Source organism: Sorex fumeus, unplaced genomic scaffold (assembly GCF_029834395.1).
Source record: "Sorex fumeus unplaced genomic scaffold, SorFum_2.1 ptg000050l, whole genome shotgun sequence".
Classification (NCBI taxonomy): Eukaryota; Metazoa; Chordata; class Mammalia; order Eulipotyphla; family Soricidae; genus Sorex; species Sorex fumeus.
The window spans coordinates 17,067,576-17,090,263 of NW_026606107.1; the positions used below are offsets into that span (position 1 = coordinate 17,067,576).

The 22,688-nt window shown below is 39.0% G+C and overlaps 1 protein-coding gene across 1 annotated transcript in view; it reads left to right on the forward strand.

The window, feature by feature from the left end:
* The first annotated feature begins 18,035 nt into the window (after positions 1–18,035).
* Positions 18,036–22,688, forward strand: part of BRWD3 (bromodomain and WD repeat domain containing 3) — a 235,604-nt gene continuing 230,951 nt past the window's right edge. Inside the window, exons 1-4 of the mRNA XM_056124125.1 lie at positions 18,036–18,119; positions 18,238–18,296; positions 18,488–18,517; positions 18,943–19,002. Of these exons, the coding sequence (XP_055980100.1) occupies positions 18,089–18,119; positions 18,238–18,296; positions 18,488–18,517; positions 18,943–19,002 (180 nt within the window). The 5' untranslated portion in view covers positions 18,036–18,088. The remainder of the gene's footprint in view (positions 18,120–18,237; positions 18,297–18,487; positions 18,518–18,942; positions 19,003–22,688) is intronic.

Sequence of the window (22,688 nt, forward strand, 5' to 3'; positions counted from 1 at the left end):
TAAGATGCAAGAGTTTTTAAAGAATTTTAAGGAACCTGAAGTTGCATCAGTCTTTAACTCTAGTATCTTCTTGCTATCTTGCCGGGAGATATAATCTTTGCTACTTCCTTGAAAAAGAAATATTCTGAGATAAATTTCCTAGGCAAGTTATGCCCATCCCAAGCTAAGGATGAGCAAAAGGGTGCTAGCGGCATTTCATTACACTTAACTAAACAAACCCAGTTCCTCCAAGCCAAGTGTGATTGGTAACAGGAAGCACAATTGAACTCCTAGAGTCAGAAACATGCTACAAAGTGTCAAGAGGCACCATGTAGACCTTGTATTACCTGCTATGCCCTCAATTAGGCCAAGGATAACTGTCTTTTAATAAATATGATTCTTCAAACAGGATACCAAGTTACTTGAAGACCTATGTGATCCACTAGCAATATGATGCACGTTTAGTTTTGGACTTTCAGTTAAGCCTCTGTATGCAAAAACTTGGTTCTAGATGTCTCACTACAATTATGCCATGGGATACTTTACAGGAATGCTCTAGCCTGGTACAATAGTTGATGCCAGACAATATAATACTCAAATATCCTAATAACATTGATGGTCTGATTAGTTACACAGTTGGCACTGGACACTAGTAACTATGATCCCGGACTCACTGTCTAGATCTGCTGGATGCTAACACTACAAACATTGTCAGGCACCAGCAACTGTGCATCTTGAAATATGACTTGTGTTTGCTAGACCTCAGTGATAGAGGTGTTACAGTATACTCATGACAGAAAATCTACAGTTGTTTTCCAGAAACTTAAACTATAGTGAGTCCCGAGCCTTCACTTATCACCAGAAGCATGGAAGAAGGATAAGAATTCACCTGCAGAGATGGGCGAAGAAAAAACCCAGGAAAGACCTCTCATATTCTCACCCCCACCTCCATACAAAGGCATCAGAATTTTCTAAAATACCTGATGATGATTTCAAAAATAGCAATCCTAGGGATGGTTATATGTAGGCTAAATGGAAGATAAATTCAACAAGGATGAAATAAGTGCAAGAAAAAGCCTATTCAAAATCACTGAACAAATAAGGGCTTAATAACAGAATTTCAGAAGCTAAGTATTGAATCAGTACTCTCGAGGATAAGGTAAAGGAATCTAAAAATAGAAGAAAACGTATTTGAAAAATTTAGTAAAACATTTAGAAGATTTATGGAATAGTATCAAGATGAATCACACTGATATTATCGGTATCACAGAAGGGGAAGAAATAAAGAAAGGAGAAAATAATCGGCTGAATAAATATAGCTAATAACTTCCCTAATCTGAGAAAAGATATGTGTAACCAGATCTAGGAAGCTCAGATATGTCAAGCAAAACAAATGCAAATAGTCAGACACTAAGATACAGTGTAATCAAAATGGCAAAATTCAAAGATATAGAATCCTGAAAGCAGCAAGTGAAAATCAAAGACTCACATATGGTGCAAAGCTCATAAAACTTATAATAATTATCAAATGAAATTCTATAAGTCAAAAGGAATATAATAGTGTAACCGAAATGTTGAATGAAAAAGACCTGGAAACATCCCATGTACCCAAGAATAGATGACTGCATAAAGAACCTATGGTACATTTACAAAATGGAGTATTATTCAGTTATAAGAAAAAAATGAAGTCACGCGGTTTGCTGATATATGGATGGATCTAGAGAGTATCATGCTGAATTAAGTTAGCCAGAAGGAGGATCATCATAGAATGACCTCTTTTATATATGAATATGGATATAATAAAACATAGTAGGGGAACAACAAATATTCAAAGGCAACAGAAACTGAGAAGTGGTTTTCAGTAGAAAGCTTATGACAGCAGTGCATGTTGGAGGGAATAAAATGGGGGGTATCACTGGGATAATGGTGGAGGGAAGCAAGCATGTGGGGGGTATGGTGTGGTAGGGTGTGGTACTGTATTGTTTTACGCATTAAATCATACCATTAAAACAGTACTATAAATTACATGCCCTAAAATAAAATTGAAAAAGATCTTCAAACAAGAATTCACTATCCTGCTGTATCATCACTAAATTCAAAACAGTAACACAGAGTTTTTCAAATTATAGTTAAGGAAATTCATGACCACTAAGCCAGTTCTACAAGAAAAATTAAATGTTCTCCTATGAAAGGCAAGGAAATCCCACTTGCAAGCAGTAAAATGCTTTCAAAAACATAAAGCGTGGGAAAGGATGAGTGTAATAATATGGTCTCATATAATGAACTCAAAACCTTAAATTTAATAGGGCTTATCATTTTATTTAGTATATGTGCTGCCGAAGCGAGCACAAGTAAAGGCCCTCCCGTTGATCATCGATTTGCTCGAGCGGGCCCAGTAACGCCTCCATTGGAGACTTTGTTGTTACTGTGTCTGGCATATCGAATACTCTCGGTAGCTTGCCGGGCTCTCCGAGAGGGGCGGAGGAATCGAACTCGGGTCGGCCATGTTGGCTGCGTGCAAGGCAGACGCCTTACCCGCTGTGCTAGCGGGAGGGCCTTTACCTTTACCTTTACCTATCATTTTAGAAATCCAGATTTAAAAAGATATCAATTTAAGGATAATCTCAAGACAAAAATACGCAGAAGAAATAATCAAGAGGCAAATGTAACTTGATGACTGCACAAAGGAATATAAGATAGTTCATGGAGAGAAAATAAAAGGCCATAGGAACGAAAGAAAATTTCAAAAACATCTGTACTGCACATAAAAAATGGCAATACAATTTTATTTTAATTATTTTACTAAACATAAGGGTTGGAGCGATAACTCAGCAGGTAGGGCGTTTGCCTTGCACGTGGTCGACCTGACCAACCCTGGTTTGATTCCTCCACCCCTCTCAGAGAGCCCCGCAAGCTACTGAGAGTATCTCTCCCGCATGGCAAAGCCTGGCAAGCTACCCGTGACGTATTCAATATGCCAAACACAGTAACAACAAGTCCCAAAATGGAGACGTTACTAGGTCCACTCAAGCAAATCGATGAACAACGGGAGGACAGTGGCAGTGACAGTGACTAAACATAAGTGGCCTGAACTCATCGATTTAAAAGTGGAGGGTTCAAATATATTAGGAAATAAAACTCATCCTTCTGTTGCTTACAGAGACAAAATTAAATGACGAAAACAGGTGCAAAGTAAAAGGTGGAACACAATCATACTGGCAAATGAAATCCTTATCAAGGAGGAATGGTCATATTTTTATCAGAAAGAATAGATTTTATATATAAAAGTTAGAAACATAAATAGATATTGATTCACAGATTAATAAATCAAGAGGACTTAACACATTAAAAGTTATGTATGAACCATATGAAGGTGTATCAAAATATAATAAATTGTAAAACTAACTAGTAACAATTCTGAAAAGAGATATTAGCAGCAACATAAGAGCAGTAGGTGATTTTAACATTGCACTCAGTATTGGATATGTCAACAGGACAGAGTATTGAATAAGCAAGTTCAGCCTTAACTGAGGAGTTGTAACAGGTGGGTTGGATGTAAGACATATTACAAAGCTTTCTGTCATTAAAATGTTAAATGTGCATTCTTCATTTGTTGACCTGGAATTATCTTTAAGGATATAAAACATACCTGGAATGCACAGCAATGATCCATAAAATCATTTAGACTGAAATAATTTTAAGTATCTTTCCTGTTTACTGTGACTTAATGGTAGAAATTAACCATGAGAAGAAAGCTAGAGGAAAAAAATCAAATAACTGAAGTTAAACAAGATGTTAATGAAAAAAAAAACTATTGGGTCAATGATGAAATAAAAGAAGAAATATAAAACTCCCTGTAAATAAATGGAAATAAAGATATATGCTATCAGAAGATATGGTGCATAGCAAAGGTAAAAAGGTAAAGGCCCTCCCGTTGATCGTCGATTTGCTCGAGCGGGCCCAGTAACATCTCCATTGGAGACTTTGTTGTTACTGTGTCTGGCATATCGAATACTCTCAGTAGCTTGCTGGGCTCTCCGAGAGGGGCGGAGGAATCGAACTCGGGTCGGCCATGTTGGCCGCTTGTAAGGCGAACGCTCTACCCGCTGTGCTATCGCTCCAGGGGCTGGAGCGATAGCACAGTGGTAGGTGCATAGCAAAAGCAGTGCTAAAAAGAGAATTTCATAGTAATACATCAGAGACTAATAAAAGACTCAAAAATCTAAACTTATGTCTAAAGTAACTAGAAAAAGAACAACAAATTAAACCCAGTCTTACTGCAAAGAAGGAAAAAATATCAGAGCAGAAATAAATCAAACAGAAATAAAAATATATACTACTAAATATGAGTGAAAGCAAGAGCCGATTCTTTAAAAGAACAGTTAAGATGGACACAATCTTCATTATATCCCTAAAAGAAAGAGTAAAAACCATAACAAAAAGGCAAAAAGGTGAGAAATTTGTAAGATTACACAGAAATTCAAAGAATTATATTAGATGAATGTGAATTAAGTCACTAAATAGGAGAATTTTGAAGAAATGTATGCATTTTGAGAATCCTACAATGTCCAAAGATTGAATATGGAAGAAACAGAAAACCTGAGTAAGCCAATTATAATGAAATAGAAATTAATAAAAACTATCCCTGAACACAAAATTAAAATTCTCCCCAACCCAAAGATCCATCACCCATTCTTCTCAGTCTCTTCTAAAACTGAAGAAACAAATATTTCTCAGATAATGTAATACTCCATGGTTAAAAAGTGAAAGCTTTTCCCTTAAGATTATAAACAAGATTAGATGCCCAATTTCACCACTGATAGCAGTGAAAGTTGTAGCCACAGAAACTATACAAGAAATACAAATCAAAGGTATTCAAATTGGTAAAAAAATTAAACTTTCATTATTTACAGAAAATAGGATGATATACATAGAAAACTGCATAGGTCACAAAAATATCATAAGCCAAAACCCAATATATTGAGTTTAATTTATGTGGTCAGCTATAAAATCTACATTTAAAATGTTTCATATCTGTATTCAATCAGTGAACTAGAAGAGAACGACACTTAAAGAACTTTATTTACAATTGCATAAAGAATCAAAAACCTAGAATTCATATTAATCACAGAGATGAAAGACTTATACACAGAATATTTGCCAATATTAAAAGAAATGGGCTGGAGCGATAGCACAGTGGGTAGGGCATTTGCCTTGCACACAGCTGACCAGTCTGACCGAGTTCAATTGCTCCACCCCTCTCAGAGAGCCCGGCAAGCTACCGAGAGTATCTCCCCTGCAAGGCAAATCCTGGCAAGCTACCCGTGGCGTATTCAATATGCCAAGCACAGTAACAACCGTCTCAAAAATGCAGACGTTACTGGGTCAGCTTGAGCAAATCGATGAACAATGGGAGGACAGTGACAATGACAGTGATTAAAAGAAATAGAAATGAAGCCATCTTGCTGGCAAGAAAAAGCCCAGCACTATGTCTCCAAAAGAATATGATACTGCCAAATCTTCCCAGGTAGACTGGTCTGGGCTGAGAACTCTGTGACCTTCTTATAATGGGGAGTGGGCAGATTCTCTTCTGCCTGAAGGCACCATAGCCCACAGTCATATTCAACACCTTCTGATTTACAAATGGTCCAGCTAAGCAACTAAACCTCATCAAACTGGGACACCACCAAATTGTTCCAGATCGATAGCTGCTGGATCAGGAGGCTTTAAAAATCCACAGTAGTGTTGGCCCAGTAGGATCACAGAAAATATGATGGGAAAATTGCATAAAAGACCACCAAACTTAGTGACCCTGCACAGTAACACAGACGGCTCAAATAGCACTAACCAGCACAGTAGATCCTCAGACAACGACTTTAGTAATGTCATTGTGATATGTAAAAGTTAACACAAAGTGACTAATATTGATCTAAAGTTTGATAATCCCATTTGCCTTTGTGTTGTAAAAAATAATAAGAAGTAAATCTGTGCCTGCAAGTGGGGAGAGTGGTGAGTGAGGAACTGGGACCATTGGTGGAGTGAAGGTCACACTGGTGGTGGGATTGGTGTTGGAATGTTAAAGGCCTGAAACAACTGTATTATGAACTAATTGGTAAATCATAGTGTTATAAAAAATATGCACTGTAGCACTGTTCTCCTGTTGTTCATCGATTTGCTTGAGCGGGCCCAGTAATGTCTCTGTTGTGAGATTTGTTGTTACTGTGTTTGGCATATCGAATATGTCACGGGTAGCTTGCCAGGCTTTGCCATTTAGGCGAGATACTCTCAGTAGCTTGCCAGGCTCTCTGAGAGGGGCAGAGGAATCGAACTCAGGTTAGCCAAGTTGGCTGCGTGCAAGGCAAACGCCCTACAGCTGTGCTATCACTCCAGCCCATTATGGAACATCTATCAATAAATATACACCAAAAATACGGATGAGAAGCAAATATAAATATAATGCAAATATATAAAAATATAAAATAAAAAATTAAAAATAAATACAATAAATAGAATTTACAAACAGAAATGCAAAAATAGATGGGGCTCGGGAGAGATAGTACAGTGGCAGGGCTTTGCACAAAGCAGAGCTCAGTTTGATCCTGAAACACAATATGGTTCCCCGGGCACCACCAGTAGTAATTCCTGAGCATGGAGCCAGGAGTAAGTCTTGCGCACTGCAGACTGTGGAAACAAACCACATTCATTATAAATTAAACAGATGGGATTACACCAAACTACAGAACTTCTTACTCCAAAATACACTATCACCAAAATAAAGGAACATACTAAATATTCTGGAGAAACATATGCACATTTGGCTAACCAAGGACTAATATCTAAGATATATAAAGCACTCATAAAACTCAATCCTAAAAACAGTCCCAAGACTCATCCACTGCTCTTGTGAATGTTGTCTGGTTTGACTCAGTATGGACATTTCTCAATAAAATAAAAGTTGAGCTGTTGTATGAGCCAGCAATTCCACTTTCCCAGGAAAGAAAAGCATTCACTCAAAAGGTTACATGAACACCATTATTTACTGCAGTATTTAGTACAATAACTATGATTTTGAATTAACCTAGATGTCCAACAACAGTAAGTGAATTATGAAGATGTGGTATATAGATACACAATTGAATACTATGCAACGCTAAGGAATGATAAAATCATGCAATTAGCAGCATCATAGGTGGAACTAGAAAAATTTATGTTACATGAAGTAAGCCAGAAGAGGGAAAAACATGGGATGACATCACAGTATATGTGGTATTTAGAATAACTAGATGAGAACATGCAATGATTTAAAGAGGAAATGCCTAGATGAACATTGGGCCCAGAGTATACGGAAGAGAAAGAAAAAATACTGAGAGGTGGAGGAGGAGGCAGAAGAGACAGATGAGAAGCAACAGGGGCCAAGGCTCAAGAGGATGCAGGTACATAAGTGGTGTTAAGGAATAACAGAGTTAAACATTCAAACCACAGAGTCATCAACACTGAAATTATGAGACCCCAGCCTTAACAACCAAACTTTAAAAGGTGCCTATCAGTATGGCAGGCTGAGTGTGAGAGTGTAGGAGAGGGAATCTGGGAACACTGATAGAGGGAAATTCACAGTGGTGGTGGGATTGGTGCTAGAACATTGTTCTAGAAACCAACTATAAAGAGCTTTGTAAATCACGGTGCTTTAATAAAGTAAAATTATAAAACCTGCCCTAAGAAAAAATAGGGAGAATAGCTGAACAGACACTCCAAAAATATTTAGTCAATCAATAGGCACAAGGAAAAATGTTAATCATCAGTTACCATCAGGGAAATAAAAATCAAAATGCAAAGAAATAGCACTTTACACTAGTGATATTCGCTCAAATCAAAAAGTCCAGAAGTAACAAGTGCTGTGGGCATGTGGAACAAATGGCAACCCTCATTTATTGTTGGTGAGAATGTAAATGGGTTCAGCCTTTATGAAGAACACTTTTGAGATTTATCAAAATATTAAAATAGGACTATCATATGATCCAGTAATTCTGCTCCTAAGTATCTATCCCAAGAGCACATAACAACAAATTCAAAAATATGTTCATTATAGCACATGAATACTAGCCAAGATCTGGAGAGACTCCATGTGCCCAATGACTGTTGGATGAATGCACAGAAAGAGTTGTGGTAAATGTGTAATGAAACTTTATTTGTATAAATATGTATATATATTCATGTATATATTCACGACTGCTGGACTAAAGTCATAAGTAACTGGATTCCACGGGACGTCAAAAGATCACGTGGCGAGATGGTCAGACATCTTTGTCAAGACCCTGAACGATCAGTTTGAGGCTCGTCATGTTCCTAGAACGAGCAGATGCTATTGGGCTATGCTAGCACGCAACAGGGATGAATGAAGATATTACTGGCGCCCACTCGAGCAAATTTATGAGTAATGGGATATTAAGTGATCAAGTGATATGTATACATACACAGAGACATACAATTAAACTTGGCTTTAATAAAAGATGAAATCTTGCTTTATGTTACAAGCTGTCATGCTAAGAGAAGTTAGAAGAAGAAAGACAAATCACAGATGTTCTTAATTATAAATAATATATAAAGAAAGGATCTAGGGAAACACAAGTCCCAAGGCTCTGTCAACATAACTGAGAGTACTTAAGTGAAGGACAGTAAAAGAAGGACTTTTTGGATTATCCTGAAGCTTCTATAGAGCCTGGTAGTGTTTGTGTTTAGGTAACACTGTGCCCCTAAAATATATCAATATTTATACTACAGTATATTTTACCTCAGTAAATTAATGATTTAAAATAAGTTAATTAAATAACAAAATAAAATAAATTACTTAAAAATAACTTATCACTTAATCACTTAATCCCCGTTATTCATCGATTTATTCGAGCGGGTGCCAGTAATGTCTCCATTCATCCCGGTTGCGTGCTAGCGTAGCCCAATGGTATCTGTTCGTTCTAGGAACATGCAGAGCCTCAAACCGATCATTTAGGGTCTTGACGAAGAAGTCTGACCTTCTTATAGGTGGGCGTCCACGTGATCTTTTGATGTCCCGTGGAATCCAATCAGTAATGGCTCTAGTCCAGCGGTTGTCTGTAAACCTCATTACGTGTCCAGCCCATCTGATTTTTGATGTCTTGGCAAATGAGACAGCGTCCCTGATTCTTGAGCGTTGATGAAGATCAGAACTCCGAATTCTATCTCTCATTTGAGAGTATCGTGATATTCCAAGCATAGCTCTTTCGATTCCTCTTTGAGAGACCCGAATAGCGTTCTCATCCTGTTTTCATAGGGTCCAGGTCTCTGAGGCATATGTTAATGCAGGAAGAATAGTGGAATCAAAGAGATGTGCTCGTAGCTGGAGGTTCTTTGTCCTTTTAGTTATTTCTTCAATGCTCTTGAAGGCATTCCAAGCCGCTCTCTTCCTCCTGCGCAACTCAGGTGCCAGGTCATTCATCATGTTGATTTCTCGACCTAGGTATATATAACTGTTGCATTCGGAGATGGTGGTTCCGTTGAGAGCGAATGGAGCGTCAGGAACAAGGCTGTTTCTCATAAACACTGTCTTCGTAAGATTCAGCTGTAGTCCGACCTTTCCACATTCACAGTCAAAGTCGTTCAGCATTTGTGCCACTTGGCTGATGTTTGGTGTTATTAGAACAATGTCATCAGCAAAGCGGAGGTGGTGTAGTTGCCGACCATCTATCTTCACTCCCATGTTTTCCCATTCCAGTCGTCGCATGATGTTCTCGAGGGTGGCACTGAAGAGTTTTGGTGAAATGGTATCACCCTGCCGCACCCCTCTCTTGACATCAACGATCACTTCTTTGTAGAATGGTGAGATCTTGGTAGTGAATCCGCAATAGAGCTCACGAAGGATCCTGATGTATTGAGTTTGTACGCCCTGATTGGCTAGGGCTTCCATGACCGCTTCCGTCTCAACAGAATCAAAGGCCTTCTTTAAATCAATGAACGTTAGACAGAGCGGCATCTTGAACTCCCGAGATACCTCAATGAGCTTGGTTATTGTGTGGATATGGTCGATGGTACTGAATCCTTTTCGGAATCCAGCTTGTTCACATGGTTGTCCTTCATCTAGTGTTCTGCTAATCCTATTCAGGGTGACTCGAGTGAATAGTTTGTAGATGACAGACAATAGGCAGATTGGGCAATAGTTGCCAATGTCGTGGATGTCTCCTTTCTTGTATAGTAGTACAGTCCTGCTGGTTTTCCATTGGGATGGAACCTTGCATTCAGACAGGTAGCGTGTGAAGAGTCGAGCCAATGTATTGATGAGTACTGATGGTAAGTTCTTCAGGTGTTCAGGTCTGATCTTGTCTGGGCCAGGTGCTCTTTGTTTCTTTACCGGCGAGATGGCATGTTGGATTTCGGAAGGGAGAACATTGGAAACGACATATCCATCATGTGGTATGTGGTATGTGGGCAAGTGGATGTGGCTATTAAGGAGATCTGAGTAGAAGTCATGAATAATCTTCTCTATTGCCCTTCTGGAAGATGTGATAGATCCATCATGATGTCAGAGGGCAGTCATCTTGGTTTTGTAGTTGGTGAAGGACAGGCGGGCATTACGAATGTTTTTCCCAGCTTCTGCTGCATCTACCAGTACTGCTGCTCTCCTGTTTTTGAGGTCATCCTTGATGGCTTCTCTGCACTGTTTTGCCAGTTCGGATGTTCGCTTGTGGTTGCCTGAGGCATGTGCCAAGCCACGTTGGCGAATAAGTTCAAGAGTGTTCGAAGAAAGATGGTTTTTTGTGGTTATCTCTCTCTTGGCATTCCTTGCACAATCATGGAGGTGCTGAATCATTCGATCGTATTCCTCATCAATGAGGAATGACGGCATCTTCCCATGTTGCCGCAATAGAGCCAAAGAGCTCCCAGTTGGTGGTTGTTCTGGGAGTCCTCTTCTTAAACCTTGCATTCTTTTCTCCTCCTTCTGTGAGGTAGAATTTTGCACGAAGAATACGGTGGTCTGATCCCGTTTGGAATTTTGGGACAACAGCAACATCGGTTAGGCAAAACCGCCGATTAAATATGATGTGGTCTATTTCATTGTGGAACCGTCCATCGGGAGACTCCCATGTCCAACGTTTAGATTCAGCCTTTTGGAATTGTGAGTTACCATGGAAGGTTTTGGTTGACATGATGAACTCAGACAGTCTGTCACCCTGTTCGTTCCATTCCAGGCCATGGGTTCCGATGTGGAGTTCATCGACTGATCTTCTTGGTCCTATCTTGGCATTAAAATCACCGACAATGATCTTGTAGAAGGTGTGATCTTCTTTATAGAACATCTCCAGCTCCATGTAGAATTTCTCAGTTTCTCTTTCACCATAACTGGATGTTGGTGCATAGACAACAAAGATAGAAACTGCCGGTAGTGAGCCACATTTATTCAAGTGTAATCGTCCGATTCGGGTTGTTAGGCATTCGAATGAATCAATGCTCGTAACTAAGTTTGTGTTGACAAGGATACCGACACCACCGACACCTCTTTTATCACATGTTCCAAGGAACAGTTCTTCTCCAGTGTCAAAAACAGCATGATCGGATTGATGTCTTCTCGTTTCGGTCAGACCAATGATGTCGTACTTGATCTTTCGTGCTTGTACCACTACAGCTGAATCTCACGAAGACAATGTTTATGAGAAACAGCCTTGTTCCTGACGCCCCATTCACTCTCAATGGAACGACCATCTCCGAATGCAACAGCTATGTGTACCTAGGTCGAGAGGTCAACATGACAAATGACCTGGCACCCGAGCTGTGCAGGAGGAAGAGAGCAGCTTGGAACGCCTTCAAGAACGTCGAAGAAATAGCTAAGAGGACGAAGAACCTCCGGCTCCGGGCACATCTCTTTGATTCCACTGTTCTTCCTGCATTAACATATGCCTCAGAGACCTGGGCCCTATGCAAACAGGATGAGAGTGCTATTCAGGTCTCCCAAAGAAGAATAGAAAGAGCTATGCTTGGAATATCACGTTTCACTCAAATGAGAGAACGAATCCGGAGTTCTGACATCCGTCGACGATCAAGGATCAGGGACGCTGTCTCATTTGCCAAGGTGTCGAAAATCAGATGGGCTGGTCACGTAATGAGATTTAAAGACGACCGTTGGACTAGAGCTGTTACTGATTGGATTTCACGGGATGTCAAAAGACCGCGTGGCCGCCCACCTACCAGATGGTCAGACTTCTTTGTCAAGATCATGAACGATCGGTTTGAGGCCCTTCATGTTCCCAGAGCGAACAGATGCCATTGGGCTACACTAGCACGCGACAGCGACAAATGGAGACGTTACTGGCGCCTGCTTGAGCAAATCGACGACTAACGGGAAGTTAAGTGATTAAGTGATTAAGGGAAATGAGATCCATTTATTACTGGATTTGGCATATCAATTTGCACGACAGAGCCTGGCAAGCTATCCGTGGTCTATGCCAAATAAAAATAACTAAATATTAAAAATAAAAAGGGCAAGTGGGAAATATTTCAGAGTGTGTGCTACACACATGTTCAAACTGTGGTACCGCACGGTCACCCAGAATCACTGGGTGTGACTCTGGAAGACTCTGAGCATCACCATATAAAACTGGTGGCCCTCGGGGCCTGAGTAGATCAGAATCCTCAGGACTAGGACTGAACTCCTTGGTCTGGTTAGCTAATTATTGCCCAGAGAAGCCCTTGGGCCCCCTGAATAATGCTTGGGAGGTTCTCACACCTCAAAAAAAGAGAGGAAACTCTAATGTAAGGATGCACAAGAAAATACTGAGACAGAGAAAATACTGAGACAGAGATCGTAGTTATGCTGTCACAAACTTAAAACCACAACACCGTAAAGAAAAGAGAGAACAAAAGGGAATGCCCTGCCACAGAGGTGGGGTGGGGTTGGGGGTGGGAGGGCTACTGGGTTCATTGGTGGAGGAGAATGGAAACTGGTTGAGGGATGGGTAGTCGATCATTGTATAACTAAAATCCAAACACGAAAGTTTGTAAGTCTACAACTGTACCTCATGGTGTTTCACTAAAAAAAAAAGAAAAGAAAGAAAAAAAAAAGAAAGAAAGATAGGAGTGCCCAGAAGTTGGAAGATACAAAGAATTCTTCTCTAGAAATTTTGGAGGGAGTGAAATCTGGAATATGTTTTAATTTCAGATTTCTGGCTTCTAGAACTGTGATGGAATACATTTCTTTTCCTCTAAAACAACCAATTTGTTTTGACAACCCTGGAAAAGTAAAATCTTATTTGGTATTCATTCTGTACTTTTCCTATGCTTTTTCCTCAACCATACTTGCTTCAGTTTATGAAAATTTCTCTTCCCTCCCTATTGCTATTGGTCACAGAATCCAGAATTGTGATTTCATTTGTATTAAATACTTTAAAGATTTGGCATATCCTGAGAAAAAATATTTTTATGTTAACAGGCATATTTTAAAATCAATGTCATTATAGTCAAGAAAACAGGGGGAAATTATATCAGTTTATCGATATGTTGCATAACTTAATTAAATTCAAACATATTGCCAGCTCACTTCCCCAAAGAAGATATAAGGATGGCTTACAGCCATATGAAAAGGTGCTTATTTTCACATATTTTTAGGGAAATTGAAATCAAAACAACAATGACATATAATCTCACACCAATGTGATGGCACTTAGAAAAAACTGGAGTCAAACCAGTGTTGGTGGGGTGGGGGTGAAAAAGGAACCCTCATTTGCTCTTGGGAATGTTATCTGGTTCAACCTCTATAGAAAGAAGAATGGAGATTTCTTGAAAGAGAATAGAACTCCATGCAGCTCAGCAATACTACCATGTGACAACTACCACCGAAACACAAAACTATTAATTTGAAGGGATATTTGCACACCTATGTTTATTGCAGCCTTTTTAAAGTAATAGCCAGGAATGAAAACAACATAAAAGTCCAGTTATAGATGAGTAAATCAAAAGTTGTGGTATATAGGACTGGGAAGATAGAACAGGGGTTAGAGCACTTGTCTTGTAAGTGACCAACTCTGGTTTGATTCCTGGAAACGCATATGCCCAAAGGCATATTTTCAGTCCCCCAGCACAGCTAGTAGTGTTCCTGAGCACAGAGCCAGGAGTAAGCCCTTAGAACTGCCACATGTGGCCCTACCCAACCCCAATCTCAATAAAAATTTTGGTATATCTATACAATAGATACAATGCAGCTGCAGGAAAAGATGAAGACACATAGTTTTCCGCAATGTGGAAGGAATTGGCAACTATCATATTCAGTGAAATAAGTTAGTGAAGGACAAATATAGAATTATATCATTCATCTGTGGAATATGGAAAGTCAAAACAAGAAAATAAACAGTACTGAATATTGATAACTCCTAGGCATTAATTATCAAAGAGGGGGGAGGTGGAGAAAAAGAAGCTTGGAGACAATGGTGGAGGGTCATGGGCATTTGTTGGTGGTGGGTGTAATGATTCTTTACTTATCTTATATGTGTTTACCTGGGTAGGGTGATTAGATAGGAGAGATCTTTGGGACTTTGAAGGAGGGGTCTGGGCACTCTGACTCTGTTGGTGGATGTGGTGTTAAAATGATGTATGCATGGAAGTATCATTAAAAGTATTGTAAATCACAGTAACACTGTCCACTGTCCTCCCATTGTTCATTTATTTGCTTGAGTGGGGACCAGTAACATCTCACAAAAAATTGTGAGATTTGTTTTTACTGTTTTTGGCATATTGAATATGTCATGGGGAGCTTGCTAGTCTTTGCTGTGCGGGCGAGATACTCTCCGTAGCTTGCTTGGCTCTCCGAGAGGGGCGGAAGAATTGAACCCACTGTGCTATCACTCCAGCCCGTAAATAAGTACATCAAAGAAAATTGGAAGAAAAATAATGTATTGTTTGCTGTATGAAAAATGGATGTGGTCCATTTAAATATTTTTTCTTTCGTCAGCTATAACTGAAAGGTACTGCAGGAAGAAAGGGTTTTGCTTCCTATTTCTGGTATGCTCACTGGGTAGGGTGCTCCTGCAGCCTGTGAAGCTTTTTCCTGTGCCTGTCTCTTGTGGTCTATGGTTTTGTTAGAACCAGCAACTTTCTCTAAAGCCCTATTTTTAGTGGTTTTGTAGTAAAGTGCCTCTGATGAGACCCTTTTCTATGAACACTTCCAGTCACACTGAAGGGCTGATTACAGAGGCTGGACTTCTAGAAAGCCTCAGCAAATTTTAGAGGTTTGAGTTCCAGCAAATTTTGTCTACAGTTGTCTACAATGTCTACAGCAAGCAGCATCTTTACTGCTATTTAATGACCCTTAACTGTCTGCGTCCTCTCCAACAGAATCTAGATTTTAGGCTTACTGTGGGGGTTCAGGCATTGAGGATACTCTATAACAGTGAAAGTAGTAACTATCATATTTACTATTATATAGTGAATCTTCTATTCCAATATCTCTTAGTGCTAAGTAACATATTCTATTTAAATAACATATTCTATTTAAATATCTATTCCATATTCCAATATCTATGCGATATTCTATTCCAGTATCTCTGAGTGCTAAATAACCACCAATATCCTGTTATTCCTAACATATGTGTATCTTTATAGAAATTATTGTGTGCTTTTTCTCTCCTGTTCACACCAAAGTGATGATTACTGGATTAATAATGCCCTATAAAATTTGCATTATTAAAAATGTACTATAAAATTTGAAACATGATACATATATATTTACAAGATTTTTTCAATAGTCCCTGTGTAATAGGATGGCCAGTACTACATTTATAATATGTGGAATTTATAAAATAAGTATTTAAGTGAGTTTTAAATACTTGAGTTGTCCACTGCCATAGTCATTTTCATCATCCATTCAATGGGGTTAAGAATAGATTCTACCCCTAGAGTCACTTATTTTGGGTTTGGGAGGGGCAAAGATGGAGGTGCTGAGGACTCATTTCTGCTCAGGAATCATCTTTGGAAGTACCATGGATTCACATTGGGGTTCACCACTGGTAAGGCAAGTACTTTATCTACTATTCTATTTTTTTAACCTCTTCCTAGGGTCACATTCAATTTACATGTGGTAACATATGAAAAGTAATTGGCACAAGTTTATTGATTGGTAAGTGATAATTATCATGATATATTATTGTTCTTTAACTATAAAAACATTATTTAAACGTAAAAATAATTCATACAGTTTGGTATTTACAATGAGCTTACCACTTACAATGAGTTTTATACTTCATATTTTTAGTATCTATATATCTAATTGTGATTCCTTGGTTTGGGCCACATCAGGGCTCAAGGCTTAGTCCTGGCTCTATGCTGAGGGATCACCTCTGGTGGTGCTGGAAACTGAACCCCAGTTGGCCATGAGCAAGGCAAGCACCTTACCCTCTGCTGTACTATCTCTCCAGACAATCTACTTTTTTTAAGTTAAGATAGTCCTATCACAACATATTTACCTTGGATGAAGTTCCTTTCTGAGGGGGGAAAATGGCCAAAATGGCAACCTAAGTTTATGTTAGCATCATGCATTTATAGGCCCACTACCTCAAGCTCTGACTGAGAAAACATTTCCATTAATCTGGTCTTATTCTTAAAAGGTTCAAATGTTACATTTGAACAATTCATTGTTAGTAGCACATGAAGCTTAAATAGCCATTTCTGGTTTTTACTAAGCTCATATTTTATTTATTATTTTTATTTGGTCAAGGCTTGAAGTCGGATGTTTACGAAATCTGGCAATGAAAAGAAACTCAGTTTACAACATGTACCACTTAATTTACAAATCTTTTGATCACTGAGCATTTCAGTAACCAAACAGAAAGTTGGTAGTCTACTAAGAGTCTGGGCTAATATATTAAATATAAACTGCTCCAAATCTGTAAAGAGCTATTTGAATAGATATGAAATACATAAAAATTATTGGTTGAAGTAAAGGATTTTGGTGGTATTTGAATATCCAGTCAAAATTATCCTATAAAAATGGATATGTGTAAAACTCAATTATGAATAACTTTGTAAATCATAATTTTTGCATTTAAAATGTACTCTGAACTTGTAAGTACAGCGTTTTCAATTAGTACAAAAAATTATTTTAAAGAGAAATAAATGATGACAAAGTAGGGCTTCTTTCCACCCCCACCCGGGAGTCACAAGATCTTTTTAGCTGCCAGACTCCCTTTGGTGGGGTGAGGATAAAAAAAAAGCTCTTAGGCGCCCTGAGTAAAAGGAAAATAAAAGCTGAATTCATGTCAGCTCTTCACATATCTCACAGAACAGAAGGGAGCCCTCCACTCTAAGGGTCGGATGCTCACCCTTACAGGAAGGTAACCGATTTCAGTGACCTAGTGAGAGGCAGACACCACCGAGTTTCCGCGTTGGAGGCCAGAGTGTCGTCGGCCTTCTGTTAGAACCGCCCCTCCTTCCGGTAACTAGGTAGCTAGGCAACGGTCGGCCATCCTAGAAACGAGGCCGGGCCACTACTTTAGTGCCTCTAGCTGCAAACACCAGGCACTGCAGGGCCCTCCCGCAATTTTTCACCCTCCCTACTCTCCACCCCTTTTGCCCCCGCCCAACCCTCAGTCTCGGCTCCTCCCTCCTCTCTCTCTCTCTCTCTCTCTCTCTCTCTCTGGCTCTCTCTCCCTCCCTCCCAACCTCCCTCCCTCCCGACCTCCCTCCCTCCGTTTCTTCCTCTCTTCCTCTTTCTGTCTCTGTATCCGTGTCAGTTACTTACTTAACTCAGTCACTTGGTCACTCACTCACTCACTCACTCACTCACTCACTCACTCACTCACTCACTCACTCCTCACTCACTCACTCACTCCCGTCCCCTTTCCCCTCCCTTCCTCTCCCCTCCCCCTCTCCGTCAAGCTCCTTCCTCCTCCGCCTCCTCGGCTCTAGGGCTAGAATATCTATGGGTCGAAACGTGATGCGATGAATCCGAGAGAGACCGAAACTAGGACGAGGAGTGTGGCGGAAGCGGCGGGACTCCAGGGCATGGGGGCTTCACCACAATAGAGGCTGAACTCCCCCCGCCACCCCCCCCCCCCGCAGCTCCTACGGAGCGAAATCCCCAAATCCCTTCGGGAAAAGGATGGCGGCGGCACCTACCCAGATCGAAGCTGGTGGGTAGCCGTGTCGGGAGTCTAAGGGGAGAGGGGCTTAGGAAGGTTGTCAGTTTCTTTTGAAAATTTTCTATTTCTCTTCTTTGCCTCTTAACCTCTTTCTTTTCCTATTCCTCAGAACTGTATTACCTGATTGCCAGATTCTTGCAGTCCGGACCCTGCAACAAATCCGCACAGGTGAGAGGGAGAAGATTTGGAAGACTCTGGGATTGGTCCCAGTGGGGAAATCGAGGCAGCGGGGTGCGCAGTTCCATTGAGGGCGAGAGAAAGGCTGGCCTTGACCGTCAGCTGCTGGGTTCTCAGTCGGGAGGGAGGAACGGGTCAATGGCCTTAGTTGCTGCTCATATCCATGTTTCCCTTTTGCTCAGGTGCTAGTGCAGGAGCTCGAGGAGCATCAGGTATGGTGTCCCTTCGCGGTGAGGTGGGAAAGGTTTGGGATAAGACTGGAGGCAGGGGAGGGCAAGTCCGGAGTGAGGACAGGCAGCAGGAAGACTTGGATCTGGACACTCAGGGCTATTTCGATAGGGCTGAACCGGTTCCTTCCTTCAAAAGGGACAGAAAGTGCGCTGGGGTCTTAACTCTTTCCCCTTTAAGCCTGTGGGAGGCGGTTTCCCCCCCCCCCCCCCCCGCCCCACGCCACACACACCGCAGCTTCGGCCTCCCCCACTCCGCCCTCCTCTTCTCTAGAGCTATGATTATCTGCCTGAGAAATAAAGACGTAGAAGGACCTAAACTGCGTGGGTTTATAGGGGAGTGGAGGTTTGGCCCTTATCGTATGCCACCCGCCTTGCCCCCACCCCTTTCTTTTCTCTGTCCCCCCCAGCTGATTCCGCGCCGGTTAGATTGGGAGGGGAAAGAGCATCGAAGAAGCTTCGAGGATCTGGTGAGTAAAGTTTTCATTTCAACTTAAGCTAACTCCTCCACTTTGTCCCCACCTAGTTTCCCCAGCCCTCCTCAGAGCCCTCCAGCCTGCTGGGCTCCGATGCTCAGGGTCCAGCAGAAGACCGATAGCCCCTTCCCCTTCCCGGCGAGTGCTAGGAAGGGTACATTGCTCTTTCTTTGGCCTTGTTTGTGTTCACGGGAAAACTTTGAAGTATGTGAGTTGGTTATCTGAGGGGCTGTATTGTGGATTTTGAACAAGTTACAGATATCTGGAAAGGCCCATTGTAGGGGAGAACGGGAGAGAAACCAGGGGGTTATCTTGGGGCACGTACCAAGGACTGACGCTGTCCAATGAGAGAGCTGCTAACAGCTTGGAGTTCCGGATTAGTGGAAGAAAACTGGTTTCTGGTTGGTTCAGGCTTGAAATACGGGAACTGAGGCCTGGTTTAGACTTTTTTCTTTTTCTTTTTTTTCTTCCTTTCTTTCTTTCCTTCCTTCTTTCTTTCTTTTTTTTGCAGGCAGGGGTAGGAGATGCATTGGGTGGAGGACAGCATAGTTGTCTATCCTGGTTCTGGGGAAAAAGGACACAATTAAAAATAATAAGGGAACATTGAGGGAATCCCCAAACTTAGCGTCTTTGAATAATTGATTGCAAAAAGAAAGCATAACTGTGTTTAAGATTATAGAAAATAGTACATCAAATCATTAAATTACATTCGTGCAGATATATTCTCTAAGCAACATCTGTGGATTACAACATTTTCAAGAATGAAACACAATGTGGGGTTTGAAGGAAGATAATAATGGTTATATTTCAAAAGAATGTACAATAGTAAAGGACCCAAGACGGTGGATTGACTCTGTTATTTCTCCTAAAATATGTACTGTAAATGCAGGTTATGTTTTTACTGGGGGAAGGAAGTTTCCTCCTGTTAACCACTGACTCAGTGAACTGAAAGGAAATGAATGGGTAAAACACTGATTTTAGCATATAACTAAAATATAAATTATCTTCAGATAAGATGCCAATGGAGAAACATGGACAAAGTTAAGGTTGGAAGGGTTATGGTAGACATTAGAGATACATGATTTAAACTTTGTAAAAAGAATATTTAAATTGGTTTCATCATATGTCTCTTTATATTTAATTGAAACAGTAAGGCCATGTTATTTGTTATCTAATCTAATGATTCCTTTCTTCTTATTTTTGCTAATAACAGAAAATAACAGTTGTGAAAAGTATAAACTTTACTCTTCATACACTAATGTTGATAAAAAGTTCTCAGATTGATAAAAATTTCTCTAGAGAACTTCTGTATTATCAGTTTAATTTGTATTTAGAACTTTTATTGAAGTTAATTCCTGTCCAAAAAAGTTAAAAACCATGAATAACTGCTTTAGTATGTTTTAACACTTTATTACAAATGTGGGTTTGAAGATAGTTTAATGTTGGGTATATTGAAAATATCAAAAATGTTTATTAATATTTATCTCTAAATACTTTCAATCTGTGGCAAAGGTAGCATAAAGGAAAACACTTTTTAAAAAATAAACCTGATGATATAAAATGAACATCAAAATAATTAAAGGATATATATTTATATTATATCCCTCCTTCACTACAAAGAATAGATAAAGTCCAGTTGACTAGACTCCCTTGTAAAAGCACATTTTTATGTAATTTTAATCCGTGTCTATTTTATGCTTTGTATTTTTGTAACATTTTTACATATATATTTGAGTAGTCAAGTGTTACCTTAACGCTAAGAAAAGGCTCAGTCCTATTGACATTTTATTTGAATTCAGACAATTTGAGTTACTTCCAGTTTTTCACTGTTTTTTTCATAGTTAAGTTATTCTTGCTCTACCTTCTCACATTTTCCTCATCCTTTTTTGTGCAGTTTTCCTGGATTATATTGCTGAAGTGGAGTTATCTTTAGGGTCTCTCTCATCAACTTTATAATTCTTGTTATATTTGTAAGTGTATTCTCCACAAGATTGTATTAATTTTTAATGTTATTTAAAAGTACTTAGGGTGAGAATTTTATCATACTTTTTAATATTTTGGTGGTATTAATATGTGAAAATATGTATTTATTAAAGTAATTTGACTTAATTTACTTTTTCCAGTAACTAGTGAAGCTTAATTAATCAGTGATTTTTGATTTGTTGTTAATCTATTTGTATATGATTATATAGAGAGAATTTTTACCATTACCATGTTATCTTATTAATTATGTTTATTTACACATTAAACATTTTTATATACATAAAATTTCTTGTGAATATAATTTTAGATTAGATAGTGTATATTTTTTCATAATTAACTTTTGTATTGTGACTTAAATTTTCATTTTCCTGTATTATAATTCTGTTTTTCTAGTTATTGAATTTTGATAGTATGGTGCTTTTTAAAATCAAATACCTGTTTTTAACCTTTATATTTCTTTGTAAGGTAAGACACGGTAGGCCTGAGTCAGAATCTAAACAGAAGGAAAAGAAGCATAATGGTTAATAACAGAGTCTGAAATATTAGATTTATTGCTAGATATCCTTTAGATATCTATACTAGATTAAAATTATTTCACATCTGACTCACATTTTGAGTGCCTTCATATAGGAGAGTTGTACTCTTCTTTTCTCTTCTTTTCATCTTTTTTTTTTCTTATCTTTTGTTTTTTGGGCCACACTGAGTAGTGTTCAGTGCTTAGACCTGGCTCTGAGCTCAGGGATCCGTCCTGGCAGTGATCAGGGGACCTTATGGGGTGCTGGAGATCAAACACAGGTTGGCTGCATACAAGGCAAACACTCTACTCAATGTACTATTGCTCTGACTTAGATATGGATTTGTTTTTGTCTAGAAATTTTAAAAGTACTATTAGAACAATGAATTTATAGTCTTCATGTAGGTATATTTTTGGCCTGAAATTTAGAACAGAATATTAATAAGTAGCATAGTATAGCATTAATAAGTAGGTTCATTAGATCATGTTGTATAGCAGCACTTCAAACCTAAGATATTCTTGGGTATGAATAGGAAAGAGTTCCCAAATATTTAAAACATAATGAAGAGGTGAAGCCTATTTACAAGAATATCAAAACACTGAATTGGGGTTGCATAGACATATAAACTGCACGTTTAAAATAAAACCTTGTACATTTGTACATTTGCCTGAGTTTTTTTTGTACTACTTAACTTGATTATTGTTACTAAGAGCGATATGTATGATATCTGCAAGACTACATTATTACATTATTACTGTTATTGCATTTTCTAGAAATTCTCCATTTTTTTCTTTATTAAATTTGATTAGTGTTTTACTTATGATTTGAAATAACCTAGGAGGTTTCTGTTGTTGTTAAAGCAATCAGGAATTGACATCCAAATCTGAAGAACTTTTAAGGTATAGGTCAGTACATAAAATATTTCTCAGCTTGAGCTTGTGTTTAATTGTAAAGTTTTTGAATTTGACATTCAAAACAAAATATAAATGAATTTTTAAAATTTTACTTGATGATGGGAGAATTACGAAGTCATGGTTATTGTTTTTGAAGTTTGATCTGTGTATTTATTTCCATTGGATTGATACTGATCGCATAATTGAATTATATTTACTTATAATTCATCTTTAGAGGAATAATTTAAATTAATACTGATGTCCTGTTATTTATGGTAATACTGTTGAA